The sequence below is a fragment of the Coniosporium apollinis genome, assembly GCF_000281105.1.
Source record: "Coniosporium apollinis CBS 100218 chromosome Unknown supercont1.23, whole genome shotgun sequence".
NCBI lineage: Eukaryota > Fungi > Ascomycota > Dothideomycetes > Coniosporium > Coniosporium apollinis.
In genome coordinates this window covers 218,083-243,955 of record NW_006913285.1, presented here as the reverse complement: position 1 = coordinate 243,955, position 25,873 = coordinate 218,083, and the positions used below count along the sequence as shown (strand labels likewise).

General features: G+C 53.0%; 10 protein-coding genes across 10 annotated transcripts; 6 read left to right on the top strand and 4 right to left on the bottom strand.

Moving 5' to 3' along the window:
* Positions 1-6,880: 6,880 nt before the first annotated feature.
* W97_05058 (uncharacterized protein) lies at positions 6,881-8,356 on the bottom strand (the record flags this gene model as incomplete). Its single annotated transcript, XM_007782946.1, has 1 exon — positions 6,881-8,356. One exon carries the CDS (start codon positions 8,354-8,356, stop codon positions 6,881-6,883), a length of 1,476 nt encoding a protein of 491 aa, XP_007781136.1.
* Positions 8,357-9,226: 870 nt separating this feature from the next.
* W97_05057 (uncharacterized protein) lies at positions 9,227-9,811 on the bottom strand (the record flags this gene model as incomplete). The annotated part of the gene is made up of 1 exon (XM_007782945.1): positions 9,227-9,811. One exon carries the CDS (start codon positions 9,809-9,811, stop codon positions 9,227-9,229), a length of 585 nt encoding a protein of 194 aa, XP_007781135.1.
* Positions 9,812-11,130: 1,319 nt separating this feature from the next.
* Positions 11,131-11,496, bottom strand: W97_05056 (uncharacterized protein; the record flags this gene model as incomplete). The annotated part of the gene is made up of 1 exon (XM_007782944.1): positions 11,131-11,496. One exon carries the CDS (start codon positions 11,494-11,496, stop codon positions 11,131-11,133), a length of 366 nt encoding a protein of 121 aa, XP_007781134.1.
* Positions 11,497-12,413: 917 nt separating this feature from the next.
* W97_05055 (uncharacterized protein) lies at positions 12,414-13,691 on the bottom strand (the record flags this gene model as incomplete). The annotated part of the gene is made up of 2 exons (XM_007782943.1): positions 12,414-13,376; positions 13,467-13,691. 2 exons carry the CDS (start codon positions 13,689-13,691, stop codon positions 12,414-12,416), a joined length of 1,188 nt encoding a protein of 395 aa, XP_007781133.1.
* Positions 13,692-14,466: 775 nt separating this feature from the next.
* Positions 14,467-15,276, top strand: W97_05054 (uncharacterized protein; the record flags this gene model as incomplete). Its single annotated transcript, XM_007782942.1, has 1 exon — positions 14,467-15,276. The coding sequence occupies one exon, from the start codon at positions 14,467-14,469 to the stop codon at positions 15,274-15,276; it is 810 nt and encodes a 269-aa protein (XP_007781132.1).
* A 1,579-nt stretch (positions 15,277-16,855) lies between these two features.
* W97_05053 (uncharacterized protein) lies at positions 16,856-17,100 on the top strand (the record flags this gene model as incomplete). Its single annotated transcript, XM_007782941.1, has 2 exons — positions 16,856-17,024; positions 17,075-17,100. The coding sequence occupies 2 exons, from the start codon at positions 16,856-16,858 to the stop codon at positions 17,098-17,100; spliced, it is 195 nt and encodes a 64-aa protein (XP_007781131.1).
* Positions 17,101-18,207: 1,107 nt separating this feature from the next.
* W97_05052 (uncharacterized protein) lies at positions 18,208-18,801 on the top strand (the record flags this gene model as incomplete). The annotated part of the gene is made up of 1 exon (XM_007782940.1): positions 18,208-18,801. One exon carries the CDS (start codon positions 18,208-18,210, stop codon positions 18,799-18,801), a length of 594 nt encoding a protein of 197 aa, XP_007781130.1.
* Positions 18,802-21,394: 2,593 nt separating this feature from the next.
* W97_05051 (uncharacterized protein) lies at positions 21,395-22,147 on the top strand (the record flags this gene model as incomplete). Its single annotated transcript, XM_007782939.1, has 4 exons — positions 21,395-21,417; positions 21,472-21,525; positions 21,688-21,783; positions 22,042-22,147. 4 exons carry the CDS (start codon positions 21,395-21,397, stop codon positions 22,145-22,147), a joined length of 279 nt encoding a protein of 92 aa, XP_007781129.1.
* A 1,003-nt stretch (positions 22,148-23,150) lies between these two features.
* W97_05050 (uncharacterized protein) lies at positions 23,151-23,437 on the top strand (the record flags this gene model as incomplete). Its single annotated transcript, XM_007782938.1, has 2 exons — positions 23,151-23,235; positions 23,310-23,437. 2 exons carry the CDS (start codon positions 23,151-23,153, stop codon positions 23,435-23,437), a joined length of 213 nt encoding a protein of 70 aa, XP_007781128.1.
* Positions 23,438-25,126: 1,689 nt separating this feature from the next.
* Positions 25,127-25,610, top strand: W97_05049 (uncharacterized protein; the record flags this gene model as incomplete). Its single annotated transcript, XM_007782937.1, has 3 exons — positions 25,127-25,402; positions 25,453-25,503; positions 25,554-25,610. 3 exons carry the CDS (start codon positions 25,127-25,129, stop codon positions 25,608-25,610), a joined length of 384 nt encoding a protein of 127 aa, XP_007781127.1.
* Between the last annotated feature and the right edge of the window lie 263 nt (positions 25,611-25,873).

The following is a 25,873-nucleotide window of genomic DNA, read 5'->3' as shown; positions in this document are numbered from 1 at the left end:
GTAAAGACCGAAGGGTGTGTAGATCTGTCGAGTTGAGGTTGTGGAAGCCGACCGGCAATCACGGAGACTCCTTTCCTCGGCCTGAAAGGACCTCAGAGTGACTTCGCAGAAGTGTTCTGGAGATGGGAGGCCATCGAGAAAGGGTCTTTCGATGCTGTATGATGCTGGCCGACTGCACTCGAGGTGCCGTAGAGTTCGTGACTGCGTCCCTCGTAGAAAAGAAGTCAGTTGGGGCGACGTTCGAGTCAAGATCTTCTCGTAGGACAGCAGCCAGGGCTGAGAACGACGCTATAAATGCGCTCAAGACATGAAGAGAGCTGTACTTACAAAGGCTGCTGGCTGCTGGGGATAGAACTGCACTATGCCCCCGAATCATCCCTTCCACCATCGAGAAAAGGTCGGAATGAAGGTAAGGACTGCCGTAAGCTGTGCCCGTGTGTGTTCCGGATACTTTCAAGAGATCAACAAGTCAAGGCTGAGCAAGAAGCTGGGGATGTCGAGGTGTTGAGGTCCCGCGAGGCAGAAATGCGAAGGGCGGACGTTGACGATCCCTTGCATCTCCGCCAAGAAAACCCTTTGACAATACGAGACTTCACAGACAACGTGACTTCTCCGCAAAAAGGCATCGGTTCATGAGGTTCTATATCTACACGCTTCAACAGCCAGAAAGAACCGCCTCCAATACCACAGAGTCCTATCCCTCCACGCATCCCCCAAATTCCCACGCCCCGTCAATCCCCCACCGGGATAGGTATCCCACCCCCAGCCGCGACTCCACTCCCCTAACGCCCTACTCCTCCCTAACCCACCAAAAGATGAATCTGCACCGCACGCATGCGGAGTTCACCCCATTCGGGTTGGGCACGATTTGCGGCTGGTTGCAGCAAACGTAGCCCTGTGGGCGTTCCCGCCAACGGCGGACGGTGCTCCGAAAGCCCATTCTGCGGGATGTTTGACGTCGTGATGAATGAAAAGGGGTTTTTGAAGAGGGAACACTGGGTAAGAGATCTGTCAGAGCCTTGACGAGGAGTTGGAGGTTTAAGCAGCTGGTGGGGAAAGCGGATCTTACGGCTTTGAGGACAGGTTTTGAGCGAGGAGAGCTGAATCTCAAATTTAGCTGAGAACTTGAAGTTGGACTGGTTTCTTGCGAGAAACGGAGGGAAAGAGAGTCTTACGAGGATGATGCTGGCTGTTTTCCACGAAGAAGCCTGTGTAGATTCGATTGAGGGTTTTTCGAGGGATTCGGGTGATCTGGAAGCTGTGGGCGTAAGAAGGGGAGAGCACAACGCATAGCCCATGATGGATGCAGCGGGATCACATGTTTCTTCACTCTTCACTTCCAGGGGCCAGCAGGAGTTCTCTGCATGCCTCCCATCATTGTGTTCATTCAAGATCGATGGCTGGAGAAGAGCTTCACGAAGGTTATTCCACCACCTTGCCAGGCGAACGGAAGCTAGGGGCTATCATTTCGAAACTACGGAAGACCCATAAAAGCCCACTCCACCCCCCAGCACTCAAGCACCATAGCGCCACCTTCTAGCCTAGGCTCCTACGACCACGACGCCGCATCCGCTCACAACACATCACGCCCCTCCCTCCACCCTTACCAAGCGACCATACAGCGGCTACAGCACCACCGTCCAACCTACAAATCTGTCAACATGCGAATAGAGTCCAGCGAAGAGTGAAGTGGATGAAACAGCGGGAGATCCGGTCTTACCTGGATGGCGGTGTTGTAGCCACCATGTGGCCGCTTGGTGAGGATGGAGGAGGGACACGGTGTAGTGCGAGCAGATTCGACGTCGTGGTCGTAAGAGCCTGAGCCAGGAGGTGGTGCCCTGGTGCTGGAGGAAGCCGGTGGGGTATGCGGCGGTGCTCGAGACTCTGGAGAACTGTCAGCGATACTATCCTTGACAGTGGAAGACAATGGCCTTCTTCTTGACAGGAGTTGGAAGAGGCCATCTGACTTGACTCACCCATTGACGCCCAAAGACACAGAAGCAATTCGGTCTTAGGAATTGGTCAGTCCGCAGAGATTTCGCGCGTTCATAAACTCGGAATCCATGGCGCGCAGCGCAGAACGTCAATTGGGAGGTCGGTTGAAAATATTGTGGCAGTCGGCTTGTTGACTCCGCTCTTGGGAGCGCTTGAGCGAACGCTGTTGGAAAGGATAATCCAGTCAGCACAAGTGTTGCCGCGAAATTAGCAGACGGTGCATACCGGTTATGAATCAAATCCGAACCTATCCAAAACAGGCTCCCAAAGGACTCGATGGTGTGTTTGAGGGCAGTGATTGACTGTGGAGATTGGAGCTCGACGAACACTTGGCTGTTGATCCTTGATCGTCAATGGCTGTGCGATGCAACCAGCAGGGCAGGAAGGTGGTGATTGGGTGGAGAACGGGAGATGCGTACCTTCTTGAATTGCTAACCACCTTGTGCTCGTTGAACGTAACGTCAATCACGTCATCTGTCCCTTACTGCCGCCGAAGTTCCCGAAGAGGTCCATTGATCTCTTGGATACTTCAGTTTCTGTGAGCGAATCTCACGTGATCCACATACAGCGAGGAAAGTGTCGAGGCTGTAGCAGCTGCGGATCTTGAAGCAAGCGAAGTACGCGTGTCAGAGGCTATCAGGAAGTTTTCTGGACGACGTAGCCGTTTCGACCAGGCAACTCGAAATGCTTGTGCTCAGTGTCAGCCGTGGTGGTAGTTGCCGAAGCGGTCGTAGTGGCCATCCATGACGGGTTGCTGGTGGTACTGCATCACACCACTCTTGTGTTCGAAGTGGTGAGGCTGAAGTGCGCCCCGCCGCGGAATCCATGCTGCCATTGCTGGGCTGCTGGATCAATCGACTGACCCTGCATACGAGCATACGCGATCTGGTAGCGAGTGATATTGATCGGAGGTTGCGAAGTTGAGACAGAGAACGGGCTGAGAGAGACATCTGAGCAAGTACCAACGGACTCAGTGAAAGCACCCACTGGCTGAGGCCCTGTTCCAATGCGTACAAAGTCGGGTTTGCTTTGTAGGAGCACCGCGTGTCCGTCTTCATCATGGCCCGCAATGTGTGAAGCGGTTGTAGAAGTAGAAGGTTTGTGCGTTGGTATCCCAGACAGTTTCCCAGCCATCCTCAGACTCTGAGGGAAGTGCTTCTTGTGGCAACGGTGGGCCGTTCGGGATGGGCTCATCAGGTAAAGGTGGCCCATCAGGTGTTGGCTCATCTGACCATGGAGGTCCATTGGATGTAGGCTCTTCTGGTGTCCCAGACGGGTTCCCACCCGTCACCCGCCAAGATCCAAGTCAGAATCCATGCCAGAAAGGGGTGACTTTTTCCCGCACGTCGTAGTCGGATACGAATAGGCCTTTGGCCCTGAATCTTGGCAGGCCGGCCGGAGGGACCAACTTCAGTGACGAAACTGACATTCGAAGTTGTCCGAAGATCTCGCTCTGCTCTCTCAAGCCGTCAGCAACTTTTATCGTGAGAGCGTATGTTCTCAAGCGCACTTACTGGATCTTCTCCGGTGACACATGCGGGCTAGGCTACCGCATCGCCTTTGAGAAGCGATTGTAGAAATAGAAGGCTTGTGCGTGAGTGTCCCTAACGGCTCACAGCCAAGGTGAAAAGCCTCCGGTTGATAGAACAATGTAGATAAGGGAAGTCGGCAAGATAGATCCGCGATTTCGGGAGAAGGATCGGCTCCAGGCGCGGGACACGGTTGGCCTTGAGCTGAAGTTCCCTGGAGCAGGACCTCACTAGCTCGCAAGGGTCAGTATCTTTCAGCGGGGCAGTGGACAACGGTGAGAGCTTTGACAAACCTAGAAAATCGTGCGGCATGATTGAGAAAAAGCGGTCTTTTCGGGAAGAGATCACTAACACCGCCGGCTGTGAGTAGTCTGAGCACGTAGACACCAGAGGCAGTGGACAGATGAGCGGTGGACGTCGTTGTGAGCACGATTGCCGTTGTTGAAGGGTTTTTCTCGCGTGATCTTGGCAGCTGGGAAAGCCAGATCTTGAAATTCGAAACTCGGTCAGCGTCGACTGAGGAGATATCGATAACAAAAGAACTTAGTATGGCAATTCGCATGAGAGTTCAACAGATACTTCAAAGCACTGTGGTGGTTTGCGAGCTGGGGGTGGATCAGGTGACGGCGACGCCGGAAGCAGCCGGAGTTGGGACTGCAGGATAGTGGAGGTCACGTGGATACAAAGACTGTTAAGAGAGCCGCGGCCGTCACGTCAATACATGGCAGGAGTTCTGTTTGCGAAAGCTGACTATGAAAAATTTTGCGGACAGCTTTTCGCGTTGGTCATTTCACCGGATACATGCATGCGCGCAATGCTCTAGTAAAATTCGGACCATAGGATTGTATATCGGAACGAGGCTGCTAAGAGACTAAAGCCCCGTTCCTTCTACATCATGCAGTCACTACACAAAACCGAATGCTCCAGCCTCATCTAGACATGTTCATGTCCGAGTTCGTCATGCGCACCCATCCAGGCTCACCCCTAAACATCAGGAAGTAAAGCATAGCCCGCCGTGAAGTCTTTCCGCAAACAACCACACAAATAGACGGAGTAGTCCTAGGGAGTGCGTTCGACGGAGCCATGAAGACGGGCGCTGTGCCCTCATTTTCCTGTCCACCGCGTCGGCTTCTGCAATCGTTCGAAAACTCGAGAGGAAAGAACTCGCGTACCAGATGAAGTCGGACCAAAGCTCCACCACACCAAGATCCCAGCAGGGAGGGAAAAGAAAACACAATCATTAGGCGGACGCAAGGCAACAGGCCACCATCCCACGACACCATCTCGGCCCTCACTTCTCTCACCATCCCGACCAGCAACATCTAACGAGCCCACTTGCTGTCCTTCAGGCCCTTGCCTCCGAGCCACGCATGGTGTGCCTGGACGCGCTCGGCCTTGGAGAGAGGGCGGTCGGTCGGTCTCATCCGTGGAGTCAGTCTGTATCTCCATTAGCTGTGTTAATCTTACTGGAAAGAGACGGGACAAACTTACGGAAGCTTGAGCGGCCGACAGACGGTCCATAGCTGTCGCCATCGTGTCCTCCACCAGTCCGTGGAGGAGGCGCTGCGCCGGAGCCGCCACCGCAACAACCAAACCATACCCTTAAGGATGATTGATAGTGCGGTAGTGAGATAGGCCGGAATAAACCGGCGACTAAGCAGCGACAATGCCGCCCGTCCAAAGGTGGCTCGGGGTGATAAGATGGATGATGCTGGACACCCGATGTTTGCGGTGATTGCATGCGCGGAGAGCAGAACGGATCTGAGCCAACAACCTCATGAATGGACGGAAGGTTGTGCATGGAGATTGGGCGGCTGTGCCTGGTCTTATCGTTCAACTTCACACAACGGCCTAGCCAGAATGAGAAAAAGAGGAGAATGAAGAGTCAAGACGGAGCAACCGTTGATCATCGCTGTGGTTGATTGCGTGCGTTGGTGTTCCGTTCGTCGTTCTTCAGCTTGTCCACGTCCAGAAGACTGAGTGGGCCTGCGGCCCCAGCCCCGGTAGCAGCAGATCACCTAGGTTGGATGTGCCTGGTGGACAGGCGAAGAGTGGGCAATATTTAGCCATAATCTCACTGTCGGTTATGTTTAAAATTGCGGGTCTGGTCACCGCAGTTCTGCTACGGGTGGGTATGCGACGAGCCCAGACGAGCTCAAGTTCCATCGCGGTCGCGGCGCTTGTAGCCGCTCGTGCCTCGTTCAAGACGTGACGGCGTGTGTCCGTAACGATTCGTCTCCGATCTTGTCCAGTATATGGTGTACATCCGGAGGGAAAGTGTGCGCGTGACTCTGAGAAGATCTATCAGCGTCCAGTCGAGTGTTCAAAAAGAAGCAGATGAAGATTGCACAAGAGGATGAGGGCGAAATGACTCGCCCGTTCCGGAGTTTTTCGGGAGAGAAGACATCTACCGCAAAAGAAGCTCGCCATACACGCGCGGCGAACTGCTGCTTGGCGGCCATTGAGAAGGGAAGTCGGGACAATGTCTCACTAAAAATCGACGATCACCGTGTCGAGGTAGTAATGCCCAAAGGCGCACTTGTTCTCTGAAAAGGTCCTGCCCACAACGTTGTGGAAGACTGTGCGGCCGTACCAGTCTATGCGACGACGGTTGGGTGCAGGATCTGCACGAGCGAGGGCATCGTGTCTTGTCGAAATTGTCCGTGAACATGACCGTTTAGCGTGAACTCGAGCGTCGCCTCGAGCGTCGCAAAGACCGTGGCTCGAGCCGGTGCAAGATTGGCTTGCGGATTGGTGCTGACAGTCTGAGACATAGAGTCAGCGGAGGAAACAAATCGTGATGGATAGAGGAAAGAGGTACGAACAGCCCAGAAGCGTACATAAGAACTGCATTGAATGGAAGACCTGAAAATTTTGACGGTCAGACTTTGCGTAGAGACGCGATGTTCGCCACCGACAGGATCTACGGTGAGGATAAGTGGCTCCGCCGATTACAGGAAGATCTTGGCTCGCGATGGAGCTAGAGTTAATGAAGAAGAACCAGTCAAAATCGAGACGTAGAGCCGCACTGGCTCGACAGACAATGATGAAGCTGTGTTGAGGTATCGCCGGCAGTAAGAGTTTTATGGGGTGGTTCTGTGCATTGTGCAAGCCGCTAGCAAAGTGGCTTACCTAAGCGAGTCAGGAAACGGCTGCGGTTCACTTCGTTATGCCATCTGACACTCTACAATGCCTAGGGCAGTCGACTGGGAGTGATCTAGTCCAAGAAGTGGATTTAGGCATGGCGGAAATACTACGCCAAGATTCAAGTTGAACGGTATCATCTCTTCACGGTATCGTGTGTATAACTGGTAGCCAAACCCCCCAAAAACGCCGAGTGACTGCAGTCACATTTATCATGACTCTTCCACGTCAGTCCGATACCTTAGAACCTTCGCAAGCTGGACTTCAAGCTGCCGAGTCAGCACAAGACGGCCCGGGCTCCTTGACCTCCGGGCTTTACATTTCCCTACCTGGAAATCAGGATCCCACTCCCTTGCGACCTCCCTAACAACTCTAGCGTCCCATGGTGACAAGTTAAATACCTCCACGCGCCGCCTGATGTCTCTGTGCATAGCTTTGGCGATGGCGATGTTCGCTGCTTCATTGTTGAAGTAAGGACAGCGTTTTTTCTGTTTCTTTGAATGTTTGTGTTGCTGTCTCGTGATTGCGTCCTCCTGCTTGAGCGTCTGGAAGAGAATTAGCAGTTTCCTCGTGTAGTCTTCGAGTTGTTCGATCTTGATCCGAGCGTTATTCAGCAGTGGGCCGGTATCGATGCATGACTTACCGAACAAGTACATGTTTGGCCACGCCACCCTAAAATGGTCCATCCAAGTGATCCATTCTGTGCGGTATGGGTGAGCTTGGCCACCAACAGCGTCCTGGGTATCGAGTACTGACCGAGAGATATATCGGGCAAGCGGATCAGGTCCGCTAAGATCCAAGCGCACGAGCGGCAAAAGGTTGTTGTACTCTGCCTCCAGCTGCAGCCACTCTTTGTACACGGCGTCGTGGCGCTGGTAGAGCTCAACAAACTGAGCGGACTGCCTCTGCTCTCTCTCCCATCTTTGTCGGGCGAGCTCTCGCTCTATCAAGCGCTTCCGTACCTCCTCTTCTGCCGCGCGCTTCTTCTGATACTCTCGCTCTTCCATTGCCCTGAAGGCTCGCTGGGATTGTTCTCGCACCTCGCGAATCCTGTTGGCTTTTTCTTGGCGTTTCCTCGTCGCCTCTTCTTCATCTTCTCGCCTCTGCCGCTCTTCTTTTTCCCGCCTCACCCGCTCTACCTCTTCCCTCTCCCGCGCCTCGCGTTCGCGCTGTTCACGCCCCTCTTCCCAGTACCGCTTGATATTTTCCTGTTCTCTTTGACGCTTTTGCTCCCGCGCCTGCTGCGCTCGCCGATCGCGCTCTGCTTGTTCCTCAGCTTCTCGCCACGCCCGAGCGCTCCTCTCCCGTTCCCTCCTAGCCTGCTCTTGCTGCTGCTGCCGGCGCTGCTGCCCGTAGGACCGATTCTGCCACCAGAAGTTGTCGCCCGCGCGGTGCGAGCCCGCTCGCTGCGCAAAGGGAGACCCAGACCCTTGACGCTGATGCTCTGGCGCCTGCGCTCGTGAGCTGGATGTCTTGCCAAGCGCCTCATCGGTAGCGGTGCGGTTCTCTGGTTTGAGGCTTTCGTAGGCTTCATTGATTTTTTTCATCCGCTCTGTGGCGGCGGCGGTGTCGTCGGGATGCTTGTCTGGGTGGTAAAGGAGGGATTGCTTGCGGTATGCCGCTTTGATCGCGTCATCGTGAGCGTCTTGAGGGACGCCGAGCACCTCGTACGGATTGCTGGAAGCCATCGTTGTTGGATGGAAGAGGGAGGGAGGGAATAGTGGAGGAGTGGACATGTAGTAGATCCGGACGGATAGTGAAAACCGGGGAAGGGTGTACTTTCACCACGCACGTGATCATGGACAATGTTCCGCCCCCCTAGGATGGTGATTCTGGGTGTACCGGCTTTCTTTCCTCACACAGAGGGCTTTGTCCAATTTCAATGTGAATTTAGCAGTCCTGGTTCCAGACGCGGGAGATCGAGCTGGACTTGGTGGTGAGATTGCAGCGGTCATGGTTCAAGACCGAATTCAAACCGTGATGTTTAGTTACAGAACGGGTCTGGCTGATCAATGGAATGCCATATTGTGCACCCGGCGATGCGGTATATCTGACGCCTAGATGATTAGCACCTATCTAGTGCTATTGGGAAAGCGGCACTTGGCCTGTCCTTCATGTTACCAACATAGGCCGTTCAATATCGTTCTGCGAATTATGCGATTACCGTGTAACTGCTGTAACACAAACTGCAGTCAGATTCCAGCTCAATACGTTACGTAGCATGGAACGCAAGCGAATCTCTGTATGTATAGATGCGTTCTATATATAGACTATCAGTACTCTGAGAAGTCAAGCCATCACACTCCATATCCCAGTCTTCATGTACTAGGTTTCTCACCCAAGACAGACTCTACATCGTAATTTTCAATTGGCTAGTTCCCCAGTTTCGGATTCAGCGCTTGATGTTAGAACTCTCCTCTGAAGCAATGCCCTCATTACCCAGGTTGTTCAGCGAGGGTAGCGACACATTCTTATGTAGAACGCCGCTCTACCTCCTTGTGTATCCTTAGAGTCAGCTCGCCTGTGTACTTTTGTTGTTGAATTAGCGACACGTTGGATCACTCCTCTCGCGGTGTTCCCGTCCGCGCTCCCTTAGCTATCGCCTCGTAGGCATCGACAAGTTCCTTGAGCGTGTCTTCTAACTTCTTAGTCATATTCGCCCCGTTGTTGAGCATGTACTTAATCGTCTCATCGTCGATGCTGGCCCAATCGATCATCTGGAATAACGTTCGGGGTTGCTCCAGGCGCTTCCTCCCTTCCTTGCATCGAGGATGGACTGTCGCACCTCCAGACTCTTGCTGTAGCAAGCAGTGCGCGAAGGAAAGGTTGCTGATCTCGTCTTTCCAAACCTCCAGATGAGTGAGCGGCAGGAGGTTGTTGTAGTCGCTCTCGAGCTTCTTGTACTGGGCGTGAACTACATTCAGCTGTTGCTCAAGCAAGCGGTATTGGGCGAGCTGCTTCTCCTTCAGCGAGTGTAGTTGGTCCCGTCTGCGAAAGTTCTTTTGGGCCTCTCGGAAGTACTCCTTCGCCTCGAATGGCTTCGTGTTTTGCGGGTATTGTCCCCCAGTCATCCGGATCGTAGCGTTAGTGGCTTCCCGATTCTCCGGTTTGAGCTTTTCAACGGCCTTGTTGATCTCTTTCATCCTCTCGGTGGCAGTAGCTACGTCTTCCGGTCGTTTTACCTCATCGGGATGGTGCTGAAGCGATGATTTGCGGTAGGCGATCTTGATCGCCTCACCGGACACGTCTTGCGATACGCCGAGAATTTGGTAGGGGTTTGCATTGGACAGTGTAACTGCAGGAGACTGAGTCTGAGCTTGAGAGTTGAAATGTTTGAGAGATCCGAGTTTGTCGTGAGACTTGGAAGTTTGGAAGTTTTGGAAGTTCTGACGGGTCGAGGCAGTTTTCTGCCGCGTTACGATTGTAAGTGCCCGTCCTATACATGTGAAAACTGCCTTTCACGTGGGGTCCGGGATGATGCACACATTTTTTTCATGGGTTACCCACTTGAACAGTCTCCGGTATGAAAGACGATGCACGACAATGTGCTGCCGTTTTCACGCGTGTTAGTCTTGGATTGATCGCTTGAAGATTTCATGTCGTGACTGCAACCACGCTACGAAAGTGATATATTGCTGATGACAAGATGAGTTCCTAAATGCTACCTGAATGTCAAGCGCCAACTGACTGCTCCATACACCTGAAGAACACGCCCAGTTGCATCCCTTGTAGCCCTCTGGACCTCTGCAAGGCCTTCAACCGTCGGATGACTGGCTCCTTGTCAAAGCGGCGCATACGTGTCCTCCGGCCCGGTCTTCTCACAACTGTCGTTTACGTCCTCCACAGGGTAGGTACTTGACCGGCCACTCCCTCGCCACTTCTTTGACTGCCCGATACTTCTTCTCGCCCGAGGCACCACCATCAGCTTCGAGCCGCTGGTCAATCGCCCTACGCATTTCCTTGGCAATCCCGATGTTCTTTCCTTCAGTGACAAAGATGCGGCACTCAGGGTCACATTGCTCGTGCTTAGCCCTTGCAGCCTCGTCTTCCTTCTTCAGTGTTTCTAAAACTGGCATCATGTACCGAAGATCACGTTCACAACCCTGAGTTTCAACCGTAATACTGCCGAGTGACTGTCCCACTTCGCTCTTGTGTAGGTCTGGGTCTGAGCGGATATCATGCATGCTCCTCCGTGCTTGCTGGAAGCGCTGGACCCACTCTCGTGTAGGGGTTGCTTCTTGTTGATTTCGAACTGATCGTCCAGCGTCGAGCGCAAGGAGTGCCTGGCGTACGACTTCGGTGACCGACTCTTCAGGCGAGCAGGCAGTAGGAATCTGGTATACAATATTTACGGCATCATGAACCTTCGACGTAGTTCTGCGTGGCGGTTCTCCAGGTCGCTCAGCTGGCGTAGCTGCCGTTCTTCCGTCAGACGGGAGAGCCGCTGTTCCTCGGTCTCAGACTAATAGGCCTTGTCATGGGTCTGGCGACGCGCGTGACGAAAAGCCTCCTGGTTTGCTTCCCACTTCTGGTAGATCTGCTCACGTGATGGTTGTGTACGAGACTGTTGGTTCCGTCGAGCGCGTTCGAAGCAGTCCTCGGAGTCGATAGGGCTCGGTATGGCTTGCCGATTCTGTGGTTTCAACCTATCATATGCTTCATTAAGCTTCTTTGTCCTCTCGATCGCCTTGATCTTGTCTTCAGCACTTACTTTGTCGGGATGGTGCTTTCGAGAGAGCTTGAGGTAGGTGGACCTGATCTCCGCGTCGGTAGCCCGCTTCGATATGCCGAGGATGGAGTACGGGTCCATGATGGTGATACTGGCCATTTGGATGGTGTTCCGTGACGGAAGTTGGACAGGGTGGTTTATTAGTTCGCTAACAATATCTGACCGTGGCGGAAGTCTTGTTGCGTTGGATGGATGGGTGTAGTGGCGGGTTAGGCGCGCTTATATGTTTAGTACTGCTGGAAATATACAGAGCCATGATCGTGTCACCAGAGGGCTGACGGTGAAATTAAGACTTTTGTGATTTTTGGGCTCTTAGAGCATTGGGGAGGGTATGCTACATCTGTGAAAAAGCCGAGCTTGTGAGGGTGGACGTCTGAGACACAATCGGCATCAACGGCAAGTGAGATAGAGGTGAGTGTTTCGGATAAGTCACCATTCTTTGTCTATCTTGCCCTTCATAACTAATCATGGGTCTCTCGCATGTTTGTACCAGAGGCCGCTGACTTTAATAAAGTGTTATCGTCTCTTTCATGGGATGCGCTTTCGGAAGGGAGATCCAGATCATCCACGTTTACACCTAAGCCAGAATGTCCTGAGGAACGACGGTGGTGAGGAGGCGGAAGTGGGTATGGCACTAGACCTGGGCCGCAAGCTTAGTATTAGCGCGACTGAGGTGTGGTCAAGGTCGGGGTCGTGACGTGAGGTTTGATGTGGTTTGTAGGGGTGACGAGGTAAGTGGAGCTGGAGCTGGATGCTTGGAGACACGCAGGCAGCTGGCAATACCGAGCGGTTGATTGATCACGGTCTGCTGCAGGCTATACAGGTGGAACGTATAGGTCTTCAATTAGTCAATGAGGAACACACAGAGAAGCGAATTCTAGTAGCACATGTTGAGAGTACATTGGGGATGCGAGGGCTGCGATCATAGATCTTGACTCAAGAATTCTATATATGTTTTACAAGCAAAATCAGCTTCAAATGCTAGCTTCCTCAATCATCTGCTGACTGTCCTATGCTCACGAGAAGCCAGCCCAATTGCATGCCCTGTGATCCGTCGCGCGTTTGAACCTTTGATACCAGAACATGGAGAGGTCCACAAGAAACCACTCCGGCACCTCGCCGGTAGGATAGTTGAGTGCGTGACATACGGAAGCGTGCATCTCTTTTGCCAAGGCGATGTTATCGGCTTGGTTGCGGAAGTAGTCGCAACCGCCGTTGCAGCCTTGATGGTATTCCCTTATCCCTCTATCCTCGGCGAGCAGAGCCTCTACCGTTGTGTGGAGCGCTGCGACTTCGCGCTCCAGTTCTTCAATCTTGGTCTTCAGTTCCTCGATGAGGGTAGCGGTTTCCATGTTGAACATCGCACAAGAACGGATGTTGGTCACTTGGTGACTGACTTGGTTGATGCGCTTTGTCCATGCTGAACGGAGAGGGTGCTCGTACTGGGGATCATGTTGGTCATCGAGAAGCGAGCGTGCAGTATATCTTGCGAGAGGGTCGGTTCCGTAGATGCACAGACGCGTGAGCGGCAGTAAGGTGCGATATTGAGCTATCCGCTGCTTCAGACTGTTGACAATGGCTTGATGTCGTCCGTCCAAACCGCGACATTGTGCCCACGCCTGCTCCCTTGCCTCTTCGTTGCGCTTCCTAGCTTCGTAGACGCCTCGCCAGTAGTCCTCGGCCTGGCGTTCGATGTTCTCCTTGTTCTGGTCGTCTGCTTGCTGGCGCTCATCCCTGCGCTCTTTTTGGCGCTGCTCCCACCGTTGGCGGATGCGCTCCTGTTGATCGTGTTGTTCTCTTTCTTGCTTGTCTTTTTGGGCCTTCTGGTGGTGATCCTGGCCGTCCCACTGGTTGCCACCGTGCGTCTGCTTGTGTCGATTAGCACTCCACTTCATGTAGTCATCCCATCGCCGTTGGTCTCTTGCCTTCTGCTCTCGCTGCTCACGGCGAGCTCGCTCCGGATCTTCTCGCCAGTATTGCTCATTCGCAGTCTGTCAGCTCTTCGGCTTCGACCAGTCCGGTGTTTCCTGCGGGGTCGTTCTCTGCGCTGGAGCTGCTGCAGCTGCGACTTTCTTGATCTTCTCGTCTGTGGCTTTCCGATTCTCCGGCTTGAGCTTGTGGTACGCAGCGTTGATCTGCTTCATACGCTCTGTAGCTGCGGCTACATCTTCCGGTTTCGCCTTGTCGGGGTGATACTTTAGCGATAGCTTCTTGTACGAAGATCGAATCTCCGCATCGGTGACATGCTGCGATATGCCGAAAACGTAGTACGGATTCTGGCTGAGATTCGACATGGTGGGTGGCTTGAGATCACGATCGGGTCTTGATTTGGATGTTTGAAGATGGAGAGCGGATTGAAGGCGTTTACGCTCTTGAAATCGAACCGAGATGAGAGTGGGAATCGTGCTTTTGTATGCTTGCTATCACACTTTCACCAAAGCTGCTAAGTGTAATAGTATGACAGCCCTCAGACGTTCACGACCGATCAAAGCAAGATAAATTCACTAAACAGTATGTGAGAAGATCTTCATCCGTCTCTTAGAGCTTTTGTTGTTGCCGATGCCCAACAGAGCTTAGTAATATGCTCTGGACTGCCTGACGTATATCCACTCGCGGGTGTCTCCACATCAGATTTTACATCCTATGATTATAATTTGAGTCGCTTGCCCGTCCGTTCTGTTCCGCAAAACCTCTTCAGCACTTACCGCTTCTGGTTCGTGATGTTGAATCAATCAGCACAGGATGCTCTGGACAATGAGTGGTACCAGAAGGAAAGAAGGGAAACCATCACATTATCATGCACAGCACTGCTAACAATGCCCTTGTATTTCAACAACCCGGAGACTGTCCATTCACGCTCACAACCTTCTTCCAGTAGTATATTACCTCGGACGGCCACGGCCAACTTTCAGCCCTCAGGTCGAACTTTCACAGCTGAAGCTAGAGTTTCACGCCGGTCGTAAAAACATGCCTTTCGCCTCGTTGCTGGAAGTTCCATCTCAACAAATTCTCGGATCACTGTTGCAACCAAGCCTGCGACGCTCCACATCCACCGCATCCACCACCGCCATGCCCGGCTCTCCAGTAAGTACCCGCGCCCCCGAGCCGAACACTAGTGCTCTCAGATACTTCCTCGCTCACGACCTGAAGACCGTCCAGATCCTCAACCTCGACAAGGACGAGCGCAGCTGCTGCATTTGCACTGATGCCTACGGCGACGAAAAACCGGTCCAGCTTCCCTGTGGTCACATCATCGGCGCGAATTGTATCCGTGCCTGGCTCTCTGTCAAGGGGCGCAAGAATAAGTGTCCGGTATGCAGGTACATGCTTTTCCCCCTGGAGGAGGAAGTATGGGAAACCGACGAAGTCAACGAGACGAGCCCCGAACGCCATCCTTTCTGGGCTGCGCCACCGAGCAGCTATCCAGATAATGCGGCGCTCGAAGGTAGGGTATACCCGGAGACGGAATGGAACTGGATCACAGAAGTTATCCATGTTCGCGTTGACGCGGCAGCGATGAGTGCTACGCTAGACCGACTCTCTGAGGCAGCTGGCTTGAGACAGGGTGTCGCTGACTTCAGCAATAAACAGACGTACGAGATCATGGCCGCCCGCGAGGCTTTTCGAGACCATCTGCAATCCTTGGACGGGATATCCGTCCCCATTGGGCGTTTGCACGAGGTGCTCTACAAAGAAGCGCGAAGGGCTATGAAGTACACAAGAAGATCTGGATTCTCGGAGAGGCTGAGCAGTAAATTCAGGAAGGTGAAGGGCGGGACCTTTAATTTTCCGGATGGGCCGTACGGGTTCTTGAAACTGATGCTTAGGAGAATCATTAATATTCAGCGCGTCGCTGCTGCGCAGGTCGCGCATCAATGAGGTGCTGGTTCGGGGAGGCTATCTGGATTCCTTCGCTCTCGCGTAATATTTGCTGTTGGGTAGGAATAAAAAGGTGTTGAAGACCTCGTATTGTGTTTCATGTCTGCTGATGGATCAAGTGTGACAGGTTATGATATGAATTTAAGCCCTGCATTACTGAAATATTTTACACAGTATCCACGCCTTCAGGTTCTGCGTCACATTTCCTGTGTGGAGTCATCAAGACAGGCCGGCTGGTCAGCTGCCTCTTCGCTCGCTCCCGATCAGCATATTGTGAATGACAATGTGCTGTTTTGGTCAAGCTGTACCAACAAACTCTTTGTCTTCTACTTCAATGGTCCTTGTTCCCCATCTGCACAATCGCATTGTCTCACCATACTACACCAAATTCGTCAAAGGAACACTTTACATATAAGCGCAGAGGCACTCAGTATTCATTCCCCATCGTGTCGCATTCCTTTGGAAAACTTCCAGAGTTACACGGTCACCAAACAACTTCCACTACCAACGTGCAGGTCACACACGGTAGCATTACCACATCCAGCAGATCAAACCTACTGACACGTTTTTACAGATCCACTCTCACTCCTCAAGTTATCACAATGGCACCGGTTGCCATCAAAGCGCCGCCAGGAAGCTCTGGCACCAACACCGCCCTCTACGTCGGCCTCGTCATCGGCGCCTTCGTGTTGTTTTTCCTCTTGATTTGGACACTGAAGAAATGTTTTCCTACGAAGACAAATCCGAACTCGCATTTGGGTAGTGATGGAAGGCCGTTAAGACACGGAGAGCACCTGCATGGTGGACATCATCGCGATTATGCGAGGAGAAGTCCGGGAAGGGCGCACTATGGGCATCGGCACAGGCGCTGATAAAAGTCGACAGAGCCGCAAAAATGGTTTGCGTATAGAGGATAGATAGAGGCGTACTCACAGTTCCATGAGTAAGCCTTGACAATAGAATGAGCCAATTCGGTTTGCACCAGAGTTCTGTTTGTATACAATGTGACATCAACGATGGGCTGTGACTTGCGGTATCCTTTGCAGCCGCTCCAACTTCTGCAACGGTCAGCGCAGCTTTCACAGCTCTGCACTGAAAGTTCGGCGTGATTTCGTGGACAGACAACTCGGGATTGCTCGGGAGAGGTTGCAGAGATGAAGTTGAAACAAAGCCCCTGTCACCGTGCAAGGATTGTTGCAGGGGGTTGCCCCCAGCCTCATGCGAGAACACCACACCACAGCCAGACCTCCATCTCAGAACTTATCTTGCCACTTCAATCGACAAGCGCTCCGAACTATTGAGGACAAACCAACACGTGTTCCATCAATGATCGGGTACAACGTGCATTGAGCTCGTGATGGGCGGCTTTGTACCTCGCGCTCCCACAAAGCCACAGTGCACATTGCGGTTACCCGATGTATACCTCAATAGCATTCTCCACGCCAATATTCCTGGTGCTGGGTGCGCTACATAAGTCCACTCGAACTCCTTCCTCAATTCTTACATACCAAAGTCATCAATCCCAACCAAACACACTCGTTTAGTCCCTTCAGACTTACAAAACCCCTATACCAAGAACATGCACACCACATCCATCGCCCTCGCCATCATCGGCGCCCTCACCATCTCCACCACCGCTGCGCCAGTCGCTTCGCCTGAGGCAGCGCCCGTGTCGGACCGCCTCTATTGGAAGAGCACGAAGAAGCCGGTGTGGTGCTACGACGGCAATATCCAAGGACACTATATCTGTAAGTCTCGTTGATTTCTAGCGGTTGTGACAATGCTGACTGTGGTGTAGGCGGTTACAAGAACAAGGGCGGTTGAAGTGTCTGAGGAGTGAGACGATAGGCGCAAGGTGATCGAAGAGTCGTAACGTCCGGTTGCCGTATTGTCGTCTTGCTGTGTTTTCGCTGCCCTCTTCGCTTGGAGTTGTACGACAAGTGGTCAGTTTGCATCGCGAGGTTCATGGTCGAGCATCTTGCATACATGTTAGCTTTCAGATCTCTCCTCACCGTTTGATACATCGCCATAGTTTCGTGCTGTTGAACCTCGTGCCGATTTCCACTCCAGGTATGCCTGCTCGTGCTTTTGTATCATGAAGTGATTGATATCTGTCTTCGGCCATACGACTGGTGTGTTGGACAATGATTACGTTGGGCCTGTTAACCTTCCTAAGAATGTTAGCATGCACCGCCGGCTATGGATTGGAGATGCTTCTTCTTTTTCTCTTGTACGGTTGTATGCAGACCGTTGTGGGGCTTCAAAGGCCGCCTACTATATCAAGTTCCATAAGGAGAGGACTGCAGCTCGGTTGATCTACAAGCATGGACCATCAGGGACTGGCAGAGTGTTCTCTGGGCTTCCATGAGATCAAGGTGATGCAAATGGTGCAAACACAGTTCCAGCTCGCTTGGCAAATTAGCGCCCCTCAGGCAGCACATAAACAAGCATGTTTCCGCCTCCAAACCCTTCTAGCATAGCGCTAAAACAGTAAGCACTCTCCACCCCTGCCCTTAACAAGAGCTCTGCTGACAACCATGCAGTACTGGTCGGGATCAACCGTGATCAAGAAGACGGTTGATCGAGTCGTCTGCCCTGCATTGCACAGCGTGGCGGTGGGCGGCTAGGGCTCCATTTCGAAGGAGACCTCCGGCATAATTTTTGCTGGCTACCACACACATACTCTTTTCATTGATGCTTCTGCCTTGTGCAGGACGTTGAAGAAGAGGTTCGATCTTGCTGTAGCGATACGTGAAGTAGCCGCTTAGTCGATGTTGCTGTCTCTCATGGTGGTGAACTCTTTTGTAACTCGTCTTTCACTCTATTTGTGTCCGCTGCCGCTACTTCACCAATTTTTTTGACGCCCAAACTCTGCCCTTCCAAACCTTCCTCAATCTCTCACCCCAGATCTTACCTCTTTACACGCTCAAGATGCATCTCGAATCCTTCATCACCAGCATCTTGAGCTCCTCGACCAGCACTCCAGCCGCCACCAATCCCGCTGCTCACCGGACGATAGATCCTCCCAGCAGCCGTCTCACTACCACGCATTCACTGACGCCTTTTCTCTCTTCCGAGATCAAAGCGCGCCGCCCGCCTTACGAAGCCCCCAAAGCCCTTAAACGCCAGCTTTGGACGCCTCTCCTCCCTACCCTCGATAGATTCAAGTCTCCCTCCCCGTCCAGCGCTCTCGCGCAACAGCACCGGCAGCTCGACTTCCTCATGCAGGCTGCGAAACCGCGTCCGCGCCTCTCAGCTTTCGAACCGCTACAAGACGTGATCCTGCGGCACCTGCTCGCTCCCAGCACCCTCCCACGCCTCCAGCAGCTCCCAGGCCCCCGATCTCGGCCCTTCCAACTCGTTATTAAGAGCAGCAGGATCCTGGGCCGCGAATGGCGCCGCCTCAAGCGCGCGTTCAAGCGCACGCTCATACGGATGCTTATCTGGATGGGAGTCCCCGAGGTCATCATGGTCGTGGAGTTGAGGGTTGAGATGGATGTTCCGATTCTGCCTTGGATTGTGTAAGTTTCCCTGTTCTGCGAGCTGGAGATGGAGAGAACTTGCTGACGGTGGTGCTGGGGACAGCAGGTGGGAATTTATCCTCCCGGCTAGGATCTGGTTCTTCTTTCTGGCTATGGCTGGGGAGGGTGCTGAGGCTGGAGGGTTGGTGTGGGTTTGGTGAAGGGGGATTTGAGTGGGATCGAGCAGGGTAGAGCATCGTCGTTCACCTACACGAGGTGGCTCTCTTGGTGATACGAGCATGAAAATAGGGAGTCCGATACTTTCGCAGTCCCAGGATATTGCTGGTTTCCAGGCTTGCAGAGAGTGGAGCGTTGGGAAAGCGTTCAGGGATGTCATGAGACTGGATCTTAATGTCTCAAAATGTTTCGAGCGTTTAAAATGCGCTGTTGCGGAGCTTCCAAAATGCACATGGTGCGAAAACACTTCTCCAAAAGCCGTTGCATGACGAATCGGTTGTCGAGATAGCATCAAGAACTTCATATTCTTGGACGGGAACACCAAGAACACCACAATACTCTCAGAAACACTTCGAAACGGGTCTCGAGGTCCAGGGACATTGAAGGAACATCAGAAGTTGAGCGAATGGCCGAAAACCAAGTGCAAAACCACCGCAGCTACACAGAACACCATCTGCACAAGCAGTGAACCCACAGGGCGAGCAGAAGGATGACCACGCAGTCCCCTTTAGGCAGTCAAGTAAGGCCACCGTAGAACGCTGCATCGGGATCGGGCAGCAGCGCCACTGCTAATCCATAAGTCATGAAACATCGATCTCCACGTGCCGGGGTCAACCAAAGGACCATCCGCAGAGGAGGACAGCCAATCGGAGCGTTCAGATGATATGTGAATGCTGCTTTGGGGCGGTAGAGAGGGATCGTAGAACGCCGCGTTTGAGTCAGGTAGCAATGCGTGCGGCTAATGAGAGTCATGAACCGTCACCAGGACGCAATGGCCGTCGGGCAGCTGAAGCTGGTGACCGAAAAGGGCGTGGCCGAGCTTGAAAGAGAGCTCAAACAGGTAATCAAGCAGTCCAGCATTGAACGACGCATCTGAGTCAGGTAGCAATGCCTTCAATGCCGTATCTTATACCAGATCACACTGGAGCCCGCCTACCACCGTGACTCGCCACCAAGGCCGCAAGATTTGAACCGACAGGATCATCATAGGCGGGCTCCAACATCGCTTCAGGCAATTCAGAAGGGAATCGTAGAACATCGCGTATGACTCGGGCATCAATGACTTGGGCGTCATATCTTGCACAAGATCATGTGAAAGCCCGCCTCCGCCGCCCACCGTCGTCGGTGCAGCAGGATTTGAGCCAATAGGATCATTAGAGGCAAGCCGCTGAGCTGCTTCAAGAAGTCCAAAAGGAATCGTAGAACATCGCGTATGACTCGGGCAGCAACTCCGGCAGCAAGGCTGAGTGAAATGCAAGTCATGCTGGACCTGAGGCGCGATACGGCTCCGAGGCCCCGGCCAATGGGAACATTGGCAACCAGCTTTACTCTCTGCTTTCGGCAGGACGGCGAGGCATCGTAGAACGTCGCATATGATTCATAACTCGTCGGGCAGCGACGCCAGAGATTGTCGAATTGCGCTGCGGAGTGACGCAACTTCGGTGCGGCTATCTGCCCAGCCATCTGAGCACAACTCAGCCCCATGTGAGCTCACAAGCAGCGCAGCACTCTTAGTATCTTATCCTTGCAAGTCAATGAAGCCGTTGCATAGCGTCTTCAGCCGGTCGAATGCAGCAATGGATGTTTGAATACTGTGAAGTCGTGCAAACCATCCAAAAGTGAGTGCAAGCTCCCCGACGTCAAACACATCACACTTCTTTGCAAGATCCAGATCCCACGGCCCAGTACGAGTCATCAGCAGTCTTGCACGCATGCAGACGACTGCTCGTTCTGGCAATCAAGCCGGACTGCGTAGAACGACAGCAAAAGAGTGGGTCCTGCCCCGTGCCCTCACGAGAAACAAATGCGGAGCGCGCCGGAGGCTGGGCAACCAATAGGACCATCACATGCAGCATCAGCGCCGCTTCCTGAGGTCTCTCAGGGCTGTCAACTGCCACTTTGGGACTTCTGGCCTTTACCGTAGAACGTCGCGGACGTGTAGCGTGTACGCGACGCGATTTGGACGCTTGGATCCGGTCTTCCAGCTTCAGGTATTGATTCGGGACTTGGGAATCAGGAAGTGCAATTTGATGCTCAACATGATGAGTGATACCCAAACAGATACTCAGTACTCTGCAGAAGAGATTCTGAGCCCTTGTGCTGTGCCGACGTCACAATGGGTCATTCTCGTCCGTGCGTCGAAGTCTGATATGTTCGGTCCTTCTGAAGTTTCTCTTCTCTCCACCATACACCCTTCCAGCTTGCAGCACCACCACCAATCGTTTACTCAAACCATCTTTAAGTGCACAAGCTTCTTTCGATCAGGATGCCAGCCGTTGAGTGGATCATCGGCGGGTCTTCCTCCTCCTGCTTTGTTGGCGCAGCTGCCGCCGCTGCTCCGTAAGATCTTTCACCAAGTTCAGAAAAGATCCAAATCTCTGACGCAGTCTCCCTTGACCTCTAGCCCCTCTCACGACAGCATGGTTGTTGGCTCCGCCTCCTCGTGAGTTCTCTTCGCCATTGGTATGAGATGAGACACATGCTGACTCGACTTCAGCATTTCTGTCGTCGCCCGCGTCGCCCGAGACGACCACGCCTCGACCGCATTCGGGTAAGCTCAGTTCAAGCCTGATGCTAGGCTCTCTATCCATTCATCACGAAGATATCACAGCCTCAAAAGGAGATCGAGACTTCCTGGGCTCACATCCCTGAATGCAAAACCTCGGCGCCAACTCATTCCTGAGGTTTAGAAGCTGACTTTGTGTTCACCCAGCTCCGACACCAGCATGGACGACGATGTCGTCCTGCCGAGCGAAGGATTCGTTGCCGTGGAGGGGCCAGCGAAGATCGCCGACTTGCCGGCACACCCGTAAGTTCATCTCTTTGCCAGAAGCATGAAGCTCTACGGCCTCGCAAGACAGCATGGATGGGAGCCAGCGACAGGATCACAAAGCTCCTGGGGAGTCGAGTTCACAATCCCGATGGCTGCTCCTTCAAAAGCACAGAGCCTTTTTGCGTTTCATTTGCGCTGGGCTTCAGTTCTCGTTCAAACCGTCGAACTCTCCTCCGTCTCACCACCCCCTCTCCCACATCCATCCACCAGATCGCTGACATCCCTTCGACACAGTCACCTCACACTCCACAACCTCCTCCTTCTGCGCGGCGCACACGACGGCTATGTCGTCTGTGGTCGCTACCGGATCGAGCAGTGGTTGGACGGTATATTGGACTGACCGGGCAGTGCATATATACTGTTTCTTGCGGCCGATGATGCAGTGGTGCTGCGGAGGCACCCCTGAGGGAGCTCGCACCGTGACGTGGTTCAGGGGCTTGAACAGCTGTAAGGCTGTGACCAAGACGAGCTCGGAGGTGAGTGAGGTATGGACAGGTGTTCATGGACGTCGCGATTGGCTTGAATGGTGGTGATACGTTATCATGAGACAAGGAATAAACTGGTGGAGGGCAAATAAGTGTACAATGCGGTTATTGTTTGGGACTTCGCAGCATTGAGATTTTTAGGAGAGAGTGTCGATTTCCTCTTCTCTTGCTGGTGGCACAATAAGATCGGCTCTGTCGAGTCGTGTTCCTCGAGCCTGTTGCGCTGCGTAAAATCAAACGCGTCCACTCCGACTGAGATCCTCGTGCTCCATGTCCCATGATCAACTGGTGATGAGTGAGGATATCAGAGTTGGTGGCTCAGAGGTGACGCGTGGCTCGTTCTACTGAGCCAAAAGAGGCGCGATCTGACCCGAAACGTCTCTTCCATTCACTGATGCCGCAAAAGCAAGATCCTCAAGTCCCAGAATGGAAGATTTGATAGCCTCCTTGAACAGTGTGAAAATCTGCAAAAGAGAAAGCGTAATGGACGTCCCGGGAATCGAACCACGGTCCTTGGAGCCCCGGCAGACGCCCAGCACCAGGCCGGACGCCCTCTAAGCCCAGGTTTTCCACATGCAGCCATCACACCCCACGCCCCATCGTTACTTGCATGGGTTTAGAGGTCAACTTTGCGTTTAATATAGACACGAAAAACTTTCGGCGGGTTCTATGCGGTCATGCCATCCGCGCGAGGATGCAAGGCTGCCACATCCGTTTCGTCTTTTCTCTCAGGCCACTTTTTTGACAAGCGCGCACAACTTCCTCAACGTCAACAACTACACAATCGACAGTCACCACGAAGCTCAGCCTCACAGCCATACGCCTCCCCTATCACAATCGAGCGCCATCACCAACCTCATGGCAAGCTACGACCCCTACAACCGCGCCGCGATGGACCTCTTCGAAGCGCAGCAGCTCGAGGCCAGCAGCAGCAACAGCAACAGTAAGCAAGCTTCGCCAGCCACACAGAGGGATTTTGGGTCACGATTCGTGATGCTGACACTCTTCCTCAAGCAGTCAAAACCTTTCAAGCCTCGAGCCAGGAGCCGAAAAGCGAGGGTCGAGAGATGGTCACAACAAGGGAGAGGAGGGCGTCGAGGGCGCTCTATGTTTGCCCTGGGAAAAGGGAGCAGTCATTGGCTTGAGAGGGGAGGGGAGAGGGCGCGGTGGAGGAGGGGGTTTGGCTTGGTAGTCTTCTCGCTTTGATGTTTTTGAAGCTGTAGATGGAGGAAGAGAATTGAATTGCTGTTTCGATGGGTTTGAGAGCTGATGATATGGTTCTCTTCCGGCTGTGACTCTTCGACAATGGATTCAGCGATGTTTCTATTCCCTTCTCACAATCCCTTATGCTGTTGACCAAGAGTTGGAAAAGCTTGTCCGATCTGCGGATATGGCATGTTCACATCTCCAGAAAGAGTACCAAGGCTTGACAGTGCCAGCTCCCGGTTCACACCCTCGACTCCATGGGGATGGATCAATTCCTTTGGTTTGTGAGACAGTCCAACTTTGAACGTTTACATTGAGGCTTTGAAGGAGGCGGTAGCGGATCTCAAAAACTCTCATGCCCCTGACGTGGAGACTGTTTCAGGGCACCACTCCACATAAGCTCAGCTGCTGAACTTGGGATAGACAATGCCATGGCAGGGCAGACAGGGCTTCTGCTTGCCGTCTCCGAATTCGCAGTCGACGCCTTCGTTTACGCAGGCTTCACAGCCTATCGTTGGTTGAGGTGTTGCCTTTGCTTTATTCTTGCTGGTGCCGCTTACTCCTTGCTGGGCGTTCCCCTTAACTGGCGTATGTACCGTTTTCTGGTTTACGCTGGCCGCCACCGTTTGTTTCGGGATCGGCAGGTCTCATTCTGCCGTCTAGGTCGCGGGAGTTACGTACTATAGTACGTCGTCGGCTTCCTCGTCTATGAATCTCTCTAGCGCGATTCGCCGTCTGGTGGGTACTACCGCCTGGCTTCTTGATAGGGTAGAACCTCTGTCCATTCTGCGTCCGGGTTCCCTGTCACGAAGTACCTAAGTGCGATCTCGACAGTCTAGTTCGTCCGTTCTAATTAACCGTCGGTTTGTGGGTGATACGCGGTTGCGGTGAGGAGCTTCGTTCTAAGCCGTGAGAAGATCTCTTTCTAGAAGTTGGATAGGATTCTCCGGTCCCGGTCGCTGATAAACTGTTGGGGTATACCCCAGTCGTGGCTTAACAGCGCTTCGAGCTATAACTTCGCCCACTACTTTACTGAGTATATTTCCTATCCCGGCACTAGAATGATTCGCTTCGTATACTTATCCGTTGTTGCAAGCAGCATATCTAGTCCGTCTTTCGTTGCGGGAAGTTTGACGATGAAGTCTGAGGCCACTATATGGAATGGTATATTTGGGCTCGTAATCGGTTGGAGTTCGCCGTATGGCTGATGGCGGTGTAGAAGTTCCTGCAATCCATCTTCGAGGTCGGTAAATTCACAGTCGAGAAACTGTGAAGATATGCTGCTTTCTCCTAGGATCTGATAACAGGTGACGGTATCTCCGGACAGTGAATTCGTAGCGCACAGACCCCCTCCGCCTATATTGATTTCCGCCCACCGTCCCTCCATCTTTTCGGCCACATCATCACCGTCAACAGCAACAACAACAACCATATCACGGTATGTGAGCTGAATCAAGGCACAACGAACATCTCAATGTTCTCAACGTTGTCCAACTTTTCTGGAGAAGATCGCGGGAGATTTGACTGACTTTTTCTCAAGAACAGCTTCTTCTCTCCAAAAACCGTAAGCAACCACTGTATCCTCTTCTCTCGCTCCAGTCTCATTTTGTAGAAGCACAACCAGCATCATGGATTTCTACGAGCGCAAGATCTCCATCACCGACGACCTCCTCGCCGACGACACCATCCGCGTCAAGCCCCCCCTCCGCCGCGCCGAATCTCTCCCCAACATCCGGCTATGCCAACCCACGAGGTGGGTTCCACCATCAGGTCGAACTCCCGTGGAGGGCGCGGAGCCGCCAGCGGCCAGGAACTCCTGGTTCAAAATCACCATCAATCACCTCCGCTCAATTCTCGAGACGCCTAGCTGGCCTGGCAAGCCAAAGATCCTCGCGAAGCAAGAGGTATGTTCACTCTATGCTCAGATGAGAACACCGATGCTGACAGCTTCTAGATGGCGCAGAACTATCGTCGGCGGCCTCCAATGTTGAGGGTAGAGGAGAGGGTATGGCCTCCAGCCCTTCATGCTGACGTATCTCCGCTAACAGTTCCCAGATCGCTAAAGCCATGCGATTCCTTGAGGAAGAAGATCTTGCTGCTCGCACGGCTTGAAAGCTTTTCAAGATGACGGCAGGATTTCTTTTGTACTTTGGGCACGGGATAGACTTACTCTGCGAGCATAGCGATAGCTCGCTTCTTCACTGGATTGAGTACGCGTCTCCTGCGAACAAATTGGGCCGTTGCTGACTACGTCTAGTTGCTTTGCGGGCCGCGCGTTGCGGCAAAACATCGCTTTCACTCTTCATGCACCTGTGACCCACAACCGCGACTGACCCGCCAGAACTTATATATCTTCACACATCACAACAACAACC